The sequence below is a fragment of the Cydia amplana genome, chromosome 17 (genome assembly GCF_948474715.1).
Source record: "Cydia amplana chromosome 17, ilCydAmpl1.1, whole genome shotgun sequence".
In the NCBI taxonomy this organism is placed as follows: Eukaryota; Metazoa; Arthropoda; class Insecta; order Lepidoptera; family Tortricidae; genus Cydia; species Cydia amplana.
In genome coordinates this window covers 1893374-1907694 of record NC_086085.1, presented here as the reverse complement: position 1 = coordinate 1907694, position 14321 = coordinate 1893374, and the positions used below count along the sequence as shown (strand labels likewise).

General features: G+C 37.8%; 1 protein-coding gene and 1 long non-coding RNA gene across 2 annotated transcripts in view; one reads left to right on the top strand and one right to left on the bottom strand.

Annotated features, from left to right (window-relative positions):
- The window catches only part of LOC134655767 (uncharacterized), a 57759-nt gene that overhangs the window by 28516 nt on the left and 14922 nt on the right, over nucleotides 1–14321 (bottom strand). The window lies entirely within an intron of this gene.
- The window catches only part of LOC134655752 (nephrin-like), a 102345-nt gene continuing 98546 nt past the window's right edge, over nucleotides 10523–14321 (top strand). Inside the window, exon 1 of the mRNA XM_063511218.1 lies at nucleotides 10523–10699. Within this exon, the coding sequence (XP_063367288.1) occupies nucleotides 10618–10699 (82 nt within the window). The 5' untranslated portion in view covers nucleotides 10523–10617. The remainder of the gene's footprint in view (nucleotides 10700–14321) is intronic.

Sequence of the window (14321 nt, the reverse complement as noted above, 5' to 3'; positions counted from 1 at the left end):
CACGCTCCACCCTGACGGCCGCAGTCACCGGGAACAGAAAATGGCGTCATACTTCAAGAATATTCATTTGTTCGCGAGTTAATTAAAAACAGTGCGCGCATCTCGTGCGAGCGTGGAGAAAGGTTGGGGTCGCATTGATGTACAGAATAGGATATTTATTTATATCTTTCAGGCCGATTCGAACGTGCACCTGACATCAAAACCATATTGGAATCATATCATGTGTGTAGACACTATAGTCAGTAGCCTGGACCAAAAGCGCCTTCAACGGAAGTTTCGGCCTCTGGATCGATACTCTAGCGCTCTGCCATCTGAGCCACCACAAGACCTCATCTATAGCCAGCAAGTCTTTCCACCATATGGGTTAAGGGGACCCGAGCGACATCTACCGTAAGAGCACACACACACACAGAGCGTACACTTATATTAAAAACGGGTCACTCACGTATTTTAAGTCGAAAAACGCTCGACATGTTTCACTTCGTACCGAGAAGTGTCATCAGGAGCTTGCGTTTACGGTGACGGACCGGCGCAGACTGCGGGCCGCAGCTCTCCGCGCCCGATGACTCGGCGCAGGCGCCGGTGGCGGCAGGGGGGGCGGGAAACTACCCTCATTTATGGCATTATTGTCAAACGATGGGTTGCACACAACACTCACTACGTCACTCGCTAATGGATCGTCCACACTGTCCACCGACGTAGTACCCAAAACAGTTTTCCAGCTTGTAGGCACTGACCAACCACAATCACGGTTAAAATTCGGATGACGACTAATTTAATATATTTAATATGTCTTTGTCTCACGGAAGTTTTGTTAGCTTTACACTTCTTAAACAGCTACCGGAGTATTTCAATAAAGTCATATTAGAATGATATTGACCTTATTAAATTATACAACGGGACTTAATCGCGTATCTAAGTTTTAAGATTTACCTCCGACGTTTCGAGGACGGCGTTGTCCCCGTGGTGTCGGAGAAGACTGGCTTAAGTTACCTCTTGACCTCTTATCAGTTAGCTATCATTCGCGCAGGCGTCTCGCTCGTAAGTACGGACAAGTTTAGTTATGTTAGTGCCCATCAGCGAGCTGCGTTCGGAGCTTCGGAGAAGAGTTGAACCACAGAACAAGTAGAATGGCGATGCGAGCAGGGTACGTGTCGCCGCGGGGTTATGAGCAAACGCTCGCATGCTACTCGCCCGCGCTGACTGAAAATGAAGTAAACATGCCTTTTTGCGCCACAATAACGTTCAGATTAAGAAGCCAGACGTCAAATCTGTTTAAAGGAGGCGTATCCACCACGCACACAAGGCGCTAGCTAGTTTTTACTACCGTTGCGCGAGTGTTAGTAAATGTGGAGAGGAACGAGCGGCGACACCGGTTCCGATACTAACTGTGCGCGATAGCCATTCTAACCGGTTGAACTCACGGCGCCTTCAGAAGACATCTCAACTCAAGAGCACTAAAACCTGCTAGACCATAAAGGGTTGCCCTACGAAATAACGTATCAATATGCACAAGTGACATTTTTAATCAGCCTTCAGTCTACCCCCAACATTTACAACACGGGTAATTATATTGTCCTTTGTTACCGTGGACCATTCGACTCGCAGCGTGTTTTGTTCTCTAAAACGGTAACAAGCAACGTATTGTTGTTCACTCACTGCTGTAGGTAGGTCAGTAATGAACTTCAATAGTTTGATTGCTGGCGAATTCCGCTGGCTGTGTTTGACGTTTTGAATTACTACTGGCTGTACCATAGGATACTTACATCTCTGTTATATTTTTGTTGTTATTTATATATTTAGTGTATTTATAAATTTTACCATGTATTTTTTAGTAAAGTAACGGAAGCGAAAGAGGTATGTCAGGATAGTAGCAAATGGAAATCCGTAGTCTCTGCCTACCCCTCCGGGAAATAGGCGTGATTATATGTATGTATTTTTTAGGTATTAAAGTTGTCACTGTAAATACAGAGTAAAATTTTAAATATTGTATTTTTGAATTTTGCTGTGTTCACTATCATGAATTGAATAAGTAGTAGAATGCTGTAAAAAAGGTACAGTCGGCAATAAAATCCAGCATCCAAAAAAATGTAAGAAAAATTATTTGGGGTCCGATCCACAGGGTTAATTAAATCTTAAAAGCCCGAATATCAATGACATTTAAAGCGAAAGGGGCTGTTAATCGGGTCATTGGAGCAAACATCCCTTTGAATCCTTATTGGAGCGATAATTAGAATAGGTAATTAGTTGCTAAATGTCCAATAGGACTTTTATTCGAATGATCTTTTAATTAAAAGAGTGCTCGCTGTTAATATCGACTGCCTTTTTTAATAAGAGACTCTTTTAAACCTATCGCAAAATTATGTTTACCGGTCCCGGCGATTTACGTACCGCCAGTTAATAGAATGGCTTGGCTGGGGTTGAGGAAAATGAGGACTACGTTTGTATTCATGAAAAAGGGTCGTCCAGAAATCATATGATCATATTTGGTCTATTTTTGACCCCCCCCCCTCCCCCTTGGAGATACAAGGTGATTTTAACGCAACCCACTCCCCCTGTCACAAGATCACGTGATAATTATGATGCGGGTACTCTTAGGCGCTAAGCAAGTCTAATGTGCGTTTTTTCTGTATTGCGTAATGTTCAAGATGCTATCTCTCAAAAACAGGCATCGTAAAAATCTATTTATCACTTATAACATATAAAATAGAGCGGATTTATATTTGATATAATTAATTTTTTGAGTAATATTGTTGTTTTTGGCTTTACAGCTTTAAAAAAATTAAAAATTACACGTGATATGTGATATCTTCATCGTGATAATTCGTGATATTTTACGTAAGGTAATTAAGCCCTGTAGCATTTTTATCGCCTGTCACCATGCCTGTCACGTTCTAAGAAGTATGTAAGTGTGAAAGTGACGGGCATAGTGACAGGCGATAAAAATGTAACCATGCTGCCACCGAGGTTTCTTTTCAGTATCAACTGCAATTTTTTATTTTTATTTTTTTTCCTTATTTTCTCGTAATGCATGTTAATTATAATATGTAAATTTTTTTTTAAAAGATGTGTCCCGCCGAGTTTGTTGCCGGTCCCATATTGGGATACCCTCCTCCAATTGAGGGGGGATTTAAATCTTCTCGGGGCAGAGGTGTAGGGTTGGAGCCGGTCTACCTAGCTTTATTTGACGTTCATAAGCGCATTGTAATTATGCCTACTTGAATAAACTATCTTTTATCTTTATCTTATCTTATATTATTGGGGTGACGGTTAAATATACGTATATGTATGTGTCACGTGTATCCACCTAAATATTTATGGCATGTGACAGATACTTGATACTCGTACACCCTATGAGCGGTGCTGATTGATTGAGTGCCTTATTAGGAAACGCTACGCTGTTCTTAATGAGAACTTGTCCCGAAAGTTTTGGAGTGTTCCTCGGAGATATAGAATCTTAATTGAAGTCGGTTACCTATAGGTTTTTTTAGGAAACAATCAATTAAGGACACAAGGAGATAGGTTAGGTTAGTTACATAGGTACTTTCAGTACTTCGGGGAAATGTTTATTAAACTTTTTAAGAAAAAATAGTTTTCATGCAAAAGTAGTTTTTTAGTTGCCATACATTTTTTTTACAACATAAGTATTTTTTTTCAAGTCATTGAGGTCTTGTAATTTGACTAATTTGTAATGTTATCATTTACATAATTATATTCTATTCTTCCATTCAGTACCTATGTGTCATCCTAAATTATTTTTTTTTCAAGCAGATGATACGTCAGCGAGCGACACTACTAATAATACTTATATTAAAGGAAAAATAGAAAAAAATCTTGCCGGAAGCGGTGAATTTTTCATTTAATACAAATGCATCATCATCTCAATCCTTACCGGAGAGTATCCGAGCCATGAGTCACTCATCCTAATAACCATAGTAATAATAGGACCCCACGGATGTGCTTCCTTTGTGCCACTAATTATTTAATTCGGTTATTCCCTTTACCAAGTTTTGGGTGGACCTTTGTAATCAACAAAATATCCATCTACTAGAAAAATGGAATAGAAAAATTTTGGAAGCCGCTGATTTAGTTTCAGTTTTAGAGATAATCTGTGGCATGAAAAAAAATTGGGATTTTTGTGATTTTTAAGTAGGTAGTTCGCAATTATAAGCCGTGCAACTCTATTTTGATGTTGGATTATTTATATACTACTACATACTTTGTATATAAAGCTGGTCAAGCAAATCTTGTCAGTAAAAAAAGGCGCGAAATTCAAATTTTCTATGGGACGATGTCCCTTCGCGCCTACATTTTTCAAATTTGCCTTTTTCTACTGACAAGATCTGCTTGACCATCTGTAATATATTTATTTATATAAAAGACATAGCAGAATCACAATTCGCACATCAGATTTTGATGTGATATTAGTTTTTAGGTCAAGTTATGTTAATTGTTGTTAATTTGGGCGTTTTCTAAAATAAATATTGAAAACCCGATTCTCCCAGATCCTGGTGTTTTTGGGTTCTTTCAACTCAGAATCACTAGCATATTCAATCCTGATGATAAAAAAAATTGTCCCAACATTTTGTATGAAAATTGTACATTCCACTACGTCAGGTTACATACAAGTGAAAATTTTTCTCATACTAAAAACGTGACGTAATGGAATGGACATTTTGGGACATCTTTTTTAGGGTTCCGTAGCCAAATGGCAAAAAACGGAACCCTTATAGATTCGTCATGTCTGTCTGTCTGTCTGTCCGTCTGTCTGTCCGTCCGTATGTCACAGCCACTTTTCTCCGAAACTATAAGAACTATACTGTTGAAACTTGGTAAGTAGATGTATTCTGTGAACCGCATTAAGATTTTCACACAAAAATAGAAAAAAACAATAAATTTTTGGGGTTCCCCATACTTCGAACTGAAACACAAAATTTTTTTTTTCATCAAACCCATACGTGTGGGGTATCTATGGATAGGTCTTCAAAAATGATATTGAGGTTTCTAATATCATTTTTTTCTAAACTGAATAGTTTGCGCAAGAGACACTTCCAAAGTGGTAAAATGTGTGTCCCCCCCCCTGTAACTTCTAAAATAAGAGAATGATAAAACTAAAAAAAATATATGATGTACATTACCATGTAAACTTCCACCAAAAATTGGTTTGAACGAGATCTAGTAAGTAGTTTTTTTTTATACGTCATAAATCGCCTAAATACGGAACCCTTCATGGGCGAGTCCGACTCGCACTTGGCCGCTTTTTTAATGGTAGGATGGAGAGTGCTGTCGATTCTGAGTAGAATGAGCCCAAGAACGTCCAGATTTGAAAGAATCGGGTTTTCGATATTTATTTTAGAAAAAGCCCATTTACACTCTGCAAACTGCAACATAACTGAATTTTGAATAACCCAATTTAACGAAATTGCGCTGTCATCTATGGCGGCACTTTTATCTCAGTCACAATCCGTTTAACCATCTTTCCCATACTTAACCACACTTGAACCTTATACCAACGACTTAAGGTCTATCTACAGTTAGTTCTGTTGCTTGTACAATAGTCAAAACTCACTGACAATATTTAAACCTTGTTTCAAAGAGATTAAGGTATATTATTATTCAGTTGTCTGTCACTTTTACGACCCACAGGCCCCTCGTCTAGCTGTCAACGGTGATCACTTAGCGCGTGATCTGTAGGCCCCCCAGAGTGTGAGAACATGGTATCGGTTAGATAGGGGCAGACGATTTGACAGTTGCTTGTCTTTATATTAGTTAGACATAGACGAAGATTCTTCGTAGATACTTAGATACTTCTTCCTCGTAGATACTTCTTCGTCGAAGAAATATGTTATATGAACATGCAATTTTCATTGACATGCAAATTTGGTAATACGGTAAAGGAATTTAATTTCAGTACCATTTCGTAGGTATGAGGTCCCTAGCGACTTTCATATTGATTGTCACGTGACAAGGTACGAAATGGTACTTAAATTAAATTCTTTGACTGTACGTATTGCGTACGGTAAAGTAGGTATTTGTATCACAGTCAGTTAGGGTTGCCAACTATTTTTTGGTGGAATATAGGTGGTATTTTCCAGAATAAGGCATCAAAAATATAGTAGGTACATTTAAAAAAATATAGTACTTTTAGATAAAATACTATAAACATAAGTGTAATATGTATACGAGTACGTTTGATCGGAAATATAGTATTTTAGCGTATTTTCCCAAAAGTATATACCTAGTACAGAGAGCCAAAATATAGTACAATACTATATAATATAGTACGGTTGGCAACCCTACAGTCAGTATCAATAGTAGGGGATGAAACAACGCGCCTAAAATATCTGCCACCCTGAAATTCTTTTCCTAACAGGGATAAATGTCTACAATACTGGTCAAAATTATTTGCTACAGTATAAAGGATGACTCAGGTTAGACCGGGCCGTGTCCGGGCCCGAGCTTACGGCGCTTACTTTTTTATGACAATGACAGGTGATCACGTGATGCTTTCCATAGAAAAGAAAGCGCCGGAAGCTCCGGCCCGGACACGGCCCGGTCTATCGTGAGCCTCCTTAATTATTTTGCATATTAGGTACCTGACATTTATTTTTTTGATAAGCTATAAGAAAATTGTGAAATAGGTACTTTTGGCGCGCTCACTTATCTATCTATCTATCTAATCTATCTAATACCAAGCAATTCTTGTATATTTATTTATTTATATATATATATATATATTCCGCGGAACTCGGAAACGGCTCTAACGATTTCGATTAAATTTGGTATATGAGGGTTTTCGGGGGCGAAAAATCGATCTAGCTAGGTTTTATCTCTGGTAAAACGCTAATTTTTGAGATTTTATATGTTTTCCGAGCAAAGCTCGGTCTCCCAGATATTGTACATTAAATAAGGTAAAACAATTAGAAATACCTACTTGTACCTACCTACCTACTACTACCTGACTTTAAAATCAAAGTAGACACTTTAATTGCGAAAGCATCTCGCGATCGTGTTTTGTCTTGTAATTCGCGAGTAAAGTGATTCCGTCACGACACTTAGCTCAAATTGGGTCGAATTAAAATCAAATCAAATAACGGAGCTAGAATGACAGCTCTATTAAGACCGTGAAATTATTTAATTGAGCTTTTAGCGTGAATCGTTTGTTTTTGGTAGGGTTCCGTAGTCAAAAAACTCTTAGGGCCACTTGCACCATCCAATGATATTATATAACCATAGACAGGTTATACTCATACTTGAGGTGCACAAAAAATACTTCCATATTTATTTCTGTGCCTACGAAGAAATCTGTTATTTTTGATTAATTTTGTCATTCCATCCATCTTTGTCACACTCGTTGTTAAACATAAGGTCGTCTCTTTCTCTTTCGGTGTGCGGGAGCTCGTTAGCACGTGCACATTTCTCGCTTGTCCAGCCGCAACTAAAGGCAACTTGTCCAATTTGTCACAAGTTAAGCGCTTCAATTTTGGAACGCCTATAACCTATCTTGAGTTATAAATCATTGGCACCATCCCACTAACCCGAGATTAAGCGGTTAAACTATTAACCCAGTGTCAGATTGTACTCGTAACTATGGTAACTCCAGGTTTAACCGGTTAATCCCGGGTTAGTGAATGGTGCAAGTGACCCTTAAAGTTTCTCTATGTCCGGTAGTCTGTCTGTTTAAACTAATGTTTATCAAGCAGAAACTGCGAGTGACACCACAATATTTATATCAAAGGAAAAATGGCGATCGGACCGGTCCGGTGTTCCGAAAGGTCGCAAGTTCGAGTCTTGCCGGGGATGGTGAATTTTTCAATTTTTCCTTTAATATGAATATATGTCAGTGACCCTTAATACTTACTTTAAGGCTCTAATTTGGAACGAAAACTAGTACCAGACATAATTTATACCTATGTTACTTGAATGTTCATGTCAAATTTCATGTTGGTTCAGAATGCCGTTTTATAATAAGATTATGTTCGATTGTATGGTGGCGGCTAATGGTGCGTATGACTCTTAAGTGTTCGTGAACCTTCACGCGTACACTTAAGAGTAAGATAAACTTCTATTTAGTACAATAAAGTTTAAATTAATAACAGTGATGAGCTTAGCAACAATAATACAAATAAAACAAATAAAAAACCTTTCGCAAAAAAGTATTTCGATCATTAGTGATATAATCACAATGATTTACAAGATGCAAGTGCCAAGAATACTAACGTTACAAAGGTGCCAAATGGCAGTCGTAAATCTTTTGGTCATTGCACTAAAGTCGGTTACACACGAAGACGAATATGAAACCGGCCAAGTGCGAGTCGGACTCGCGCACGGAGGGTTCCGCACCATCAACAAAAGATAGAGCAAAACAAGCAAGTAAACGGTCACCCATCCAAGTACTGACCCCACCCGACGTTGCTTAACTTCGGTCAAAAATCACGTTTGTTGTATGGGAGCCCCACTTAAATCTTTATTTTATTCTGATTTTAGTATTTGTTGTTCTAGCGGCAACAGAAATACATCATCTGTGAAAATTTCAACTGTCTAGCTATTCACGGTTCGTGAGATACAACCTGGTGACAGACGGACGGACGGACGGACGGACGGACAGCGGAGTCTTAGTAATAGGGTCCGGTTTTTACCCTTTGGGTACGGAACCCTAAAAATATGAACGAGTCTCGAACCTGTGACCTCAATCGCAGAATAAATAATAGTACTACCTCAATCTAGTTCAAAATACGAGTATGAGTTCGGTCCCACCGCGTAGGTACCTACCTATAGTTAGTAACACAATTACTACATTGTGTATTAAACAATAATTCACGAACGAGTGTGAATTGAAGCCCGAAACCAAAGACAAGGGCTTTATTAAAACGAGTTCGTAATTCCTATACCGCTCGTTCGTTTCGCTCGCGCCAATACTTGTACAACCTACACGTCTATCAAGAGATCCTACACCCACCAAAGCACCGCATGAAATCTCGGAACCCACCATACGAAACAGCAAAAATTTTTGCGGGAATGTGGGTTCAATATAAATGAGGAATGGAGAAAGGACTGGATGTCAGATCTGCCTAGACAGTCCCTATCGAACTTCGACCCTGCAAAAAAGCCAGGATGTTTTTCGGCTCCCAGAAAGGAATGGTGCCAGATCAACCGACTTCGAACTGAGCATGGACGCTGTGCCGATTATATGTGCAAGTGCGGGTGGCGAGACTCGCCAGAGTGTGACTGCGGAGCTCCAAAGCAGACTATCCACCACATAACAGTCGACTGCCCTAAGAGAAAGTTTATTGGCAACCATGAAGACTTGCTCGCTCCTAGTGAAGACGCAGCCCTATGGGCCAAGACATTGGATATAGTTCTTTAATTATTTTTTACTTTCTAATACTTTAAGCGACTCGAATCTTGCCATACGATTAAATAAATACTTGTACAAACAAGTACGAGCGAAATGCACGATTAATAAATGACATAATTTATATATCACTTTGATGTCAATTTCCGCTCGAATTGGTCTCTTTGTTTCTGTATTAAATGTACATAAATGAAACTTGTTAGATCACAAATAATGTAGATGAAATGAAAAAAGAAAAAAAAAAAAATTCGGCATTGAATAATAGGAAGCTATAATAAAACTTTTCATTAATTTAGCTACCTTTTGTGTAGATATATACAAAGAATCTTAATAAGGTAATTAATTACGAAAAAGATAACAAGGCTTAAATAGAGCTTTTTAATAAATGACTTACTTAATTAAAATCTATTAAATATTTACTATCCTCCGAGTGCGACTGTATATAATTACTTAGCAACGAAGAATTTTTAAAATAGGCAACTTAAAAGTGACACCAATTTATAAATTCCAAGCGTCCCTAGACTACCTTAGACCAGAAAAAAAATTGCGCACTGTTTCTTTTTTAAATATCAAATACCTACCAACAAATTTACTTGTAGACATACCTACTCTTCTACAGTTAGCGTTCAAAATAAGTTACTTTAGCTCAAAAGCAACAACAGTGGGTAATTTTGTATGCTGTATTCCATATACAATGTTCCGCATTTTTTTCTAAAGTGTGTTTCTAAAATTACGTGCAAACTGAAGTGTTTACATCATTAAGAATATCATTTCTGTTCTAGATTCGTATCCGGCTGTCCACAGAAATGGACGAAAGAAATCCTTGGAACAGTTCCAAAAACTACGAGCAACGGGACAAAAATAAATCCATATTTTTGGTGATACGAAAATAAACCAATTTTATGTGGAATTTTAGGAAGTTTCGTTTGAAAATGGAACGTTTTCCGAATCCGAGTGTTCTTATTTTGAAAATGGATTTATGTTTATTTCGAAAATGGAATTGTCTTTTGTGAAACGAAAAATATTAACGATAAAGTAATTATGTCGATTTAAAAAAAAAAATCGTTCTTACCGTACTTTGAAAACTTGTATCAGTTTTAGTATGAAGTAAATAGTGACGAGATTTTTTTTTACACTGAAAAGTGCGTCGAAAATTCGTGTTTTTTTTTTATTTGAGTGTTTTCGGGAATTAAATTTTGAGATTCGATGTGTTCGGTGTCCAGTGTTTCGAAAAATGGTGAGGAATTGACTGCGCAGTGGAGATGGCTAAGGATTGGGATCTGTGTGTTATGGTGGTAGTGTTACTCGCTGTGGTCCAGAGAAGCTTGGAGATCACGGATGCTGGTAAGTTTTTACTGAAATCTTATTTACAAATATATTAAATAAAAATCGGGAAAATTCACCAGGAAGACTAGAACTTGCGACCGTTCCGAACTCCGGTCCGATCGCTCTTAACCAACTGAGCTACGAAACCTTATCAGATGCGTGCAAATCTTTCCATTCCTTCCTTTTTAACCGACTTCCAGATTTCAAAAGGAAGGAGGTTGCTCAATTCAGTTGTTGTTTTTTTAATGTTTGTTACTACATAACTCAGTCATTTCAGAACCGATTTCAAACATTCTTTTTTTTTCATTGGTCCCGTTTTTGTCAAAACTTAGTTCTGATGATGGAATCCATGAGGGTTCGAGGGATCTCCTCAAATCTTAAAGCCATACATTTAGTGTTTTTCTTTTGTTTTTATCAACAAATCAAGCATTTTCATTCAAAAAAGTGACATTTGCTGAAATGGACCTGCTGATGATGATCAGAACGGAACTCTTCAACGACTCATCGTTCACGTTTGGCGATTTGTCCTCTTCGTTATGTTTGCTACGAAAGTTAGTTACTAGGTACTTAAATACTAGAAATATAAAACTTAATACAAATTAGTTAAAAGCTTCACCCAAATGTTAAAGCTTTGCTTACACAATTTGTCGTGATTCAAGGGGTCAGTGATAATTTCCGGCTTTGACTGAATAAAGATAAGATAATAAAACTTCCTGCCATAGCGATGCGGGTATTGAGGGTCATATTGGGATCAAGTCATTACATTTAATAAGCCATTTGTCTATATTACATTTGTGTTTGTTGATTTTCCATTTTGATTACCCTAAAGTGTGTCTTCTTTCCCCTATAATTGTGTTCCAGCAGTATTTATACTTGGATAAGTATATGAAACTATACAGTGTGTGACCTGTAACACGGGCGAATAATTAAAACGTAGATTCTACTCCTTAAACAATAAAACTTATGTTCAACAACTTTTTGAAATTATGTAGTCTTAAAATTGTCCCTTTTTCAAACAAACTAAATAATATTTTCAATGTACTTTAAATTCCGTCTAATTGACATTGCCCGTCAGTCTTGTCACCGTACAGGCATAATCAATTTCGTAATACATTGCGTGTTCGAATAAATTTTAAAGTGTTTTAAAATACAAACCACAAGTTATTTTTAAAAGTCGCTGAACAAACATTGTCTAGTTTGAGGAGTAGAATCTACGTTTTAATTTTTCGCCCGTGTTACAGGCCACACACTGTATAATTATTACGACCTCATTCAATTTTAAGTGTTACAACATGATAGGAGTGGTGATGGTCTACTTCAAAAGTTGGCATAATTAAAGTTTTATCAACATCAACTACAACAATTATTAATAATTCTAAAATTTAAATGAATTTTGTATTTTGGGGCCAAGAGCTTGGCTTTTTAGTTAACTTACATTGGATACTAAACACTTATCAAATAATAACAGCACAGCCATTATTCAGGCGAAATAATAGAGAGATCGAATTATCAGTCTCTGTTGCCGCAGATAACATATTATCTGACAACGTCGCAGAAAAAGACCGGTTAAGTGCGAGTCGGACTCACGCACGAAGGGTTCCGTACCATTACGCAAAAAACGGCAAAAGGTTTTTGTATGGGAGCCACACTTATATATTAATTTTATTCTGTTTTTAGTATTACTTGTTATAGCGGCAACAGAAATACATCATCTGTGAAAGTTTCAACTGTGTCTTAGTAATAAGGCCCCGTTTTTACCCTTTGGGTGCGGAACCCTAAAAAATACCGACAAATAATGAGTATATAGACCATATCTTGGAAGTCGGTTATAAAATCATTCGCTGTCCAATAGAGTTGAAACCAATTTTCACTGCACACGGACAAAAACAACCGAAGCCTACCCACTAACTAACAATTTCGGCAAATCCACGCTCAATCAAACATTGTTGACTTGTCAGTGCTTTTTTAGGGTTCCGTGATGAGCGATCAATCGGGACTCTATTGTTAAAAGGCTTTGCTGTTTGTCTTCTAAATGTTGATCTGTAAATAAATAAATATTAGGTATAGGTAATTTTTACACAATTGACTAAGCCCCAGGGTAAGCGCAAGAAGGCTTGTGATGTGGGTAGGTACTCAGTCAACGATAGGTATCACTGCATAGTATAAAACAAAGTCGCTTCCCGCTGTCTGTCTGTCTGTATGCTTAGATCTTTAAAACTAAGCAACGGATTTTGATGCGGTTTTTTTAATAGATAGAGTGATTCAAGAGGAAGGTTTATGTATAAATTTGTCAACCCGTAACCCGTTAATATAATATACAATACTTTAATACATAGAAAACAACCATGACTCAGGAACAAATATCTGTGCTCATCGCACAAATAAATGCCCTTACCCGGATTCGAACCCAGGACCGTGGCTTCACAGGCAAATCTCTTAAAGTAAGAGTAGATCTGTTAAAGTAAGGACGCTAAGTACAAAGAATTTCGTACACTGACCCGCATGTTCGTATCTCTATCGCACGCCCAGTGTTTTCACAACAAGTGTATATATGTATATGGTCAAAAATTAAGGAGATCCTGTAGACAAAAATGTGATATTTTAAACTACTTACCTATGTATAGTCAGCTGCAGAGAGAGGAGACCCGCCTGCATAGAAATTTGTTTGCAGGCTCCCCTCACCTCCTCCTCTTCCATAGGAACTCTGAATCTGACAAACTCGAATATAATTATATAAAAAAAAAAATAACCTACCTACTCCATTACAAACATTAAATGTCTGCTTAGAATCAATTTAAAAGCGGAAAATTACTGTCTTGTCTTGTCCAGATGCCGTGAGTTCAAGTCTTACCCAAGACAGTAATTTTTCCAGTTTTAAATTTATTCTTTCGCATCGTTCGCAGACGTTTCTGCTAGAGAAAAATTAAAAATTAAATATCTGGTACCGAACCCTCAAAGCGTGACTCCAACTCGCGCTTGCCCGCTTTTTCGTCTGTTATTGACATCACATATGAGTGCAGATCCGTTCAATTTGGCCCCCGTCCAGGGGAACCAGGTCGCGCGCGACACTTTCTGTATCTACGTCTGAAATAGCCCCCGGAAAGTTCAATGTGTGTTTACCAATGACGAAACGAATGGTGATTGGTAGCTATTTGGTTGATGATTAGCTGGGGGGTTATTTTAACCCCCCAACCTATCTCGCAATGAAATACGCAGCACTTGTCGATACACACACATCTCAAATGCCCAGGGGCGGGTCAAACATAAAACTGTGTTCACCTCTTACCTGCAGACATACCCAAAAGTTAAGGGCTATAAAGGTTAATCTTCTTATTTTACCCTTATCTACATGAAAAGGCACTCTTTTTGTCAGAACTGTAGTAGGTGTATGTCTACAGGAAAGACGTGAACACAGTCATGGAAAACGAAGTGTCAGTGGCGGCCCAGACCCGGGCCGTCCTAGCGTGAGTCATCCCTTATTGTACTTTTATTATTATGTTTTCTAATGCTAAAAAAACGAACTTTTGGCCACTACAATACAGATAACTATTATTAACTATTGGCAATCTATCATAGGTATACAAATAGGTATGTTTGTTATTGCTAGAAACACGTGGAATGTTATCTCGGAGCTGCAGGT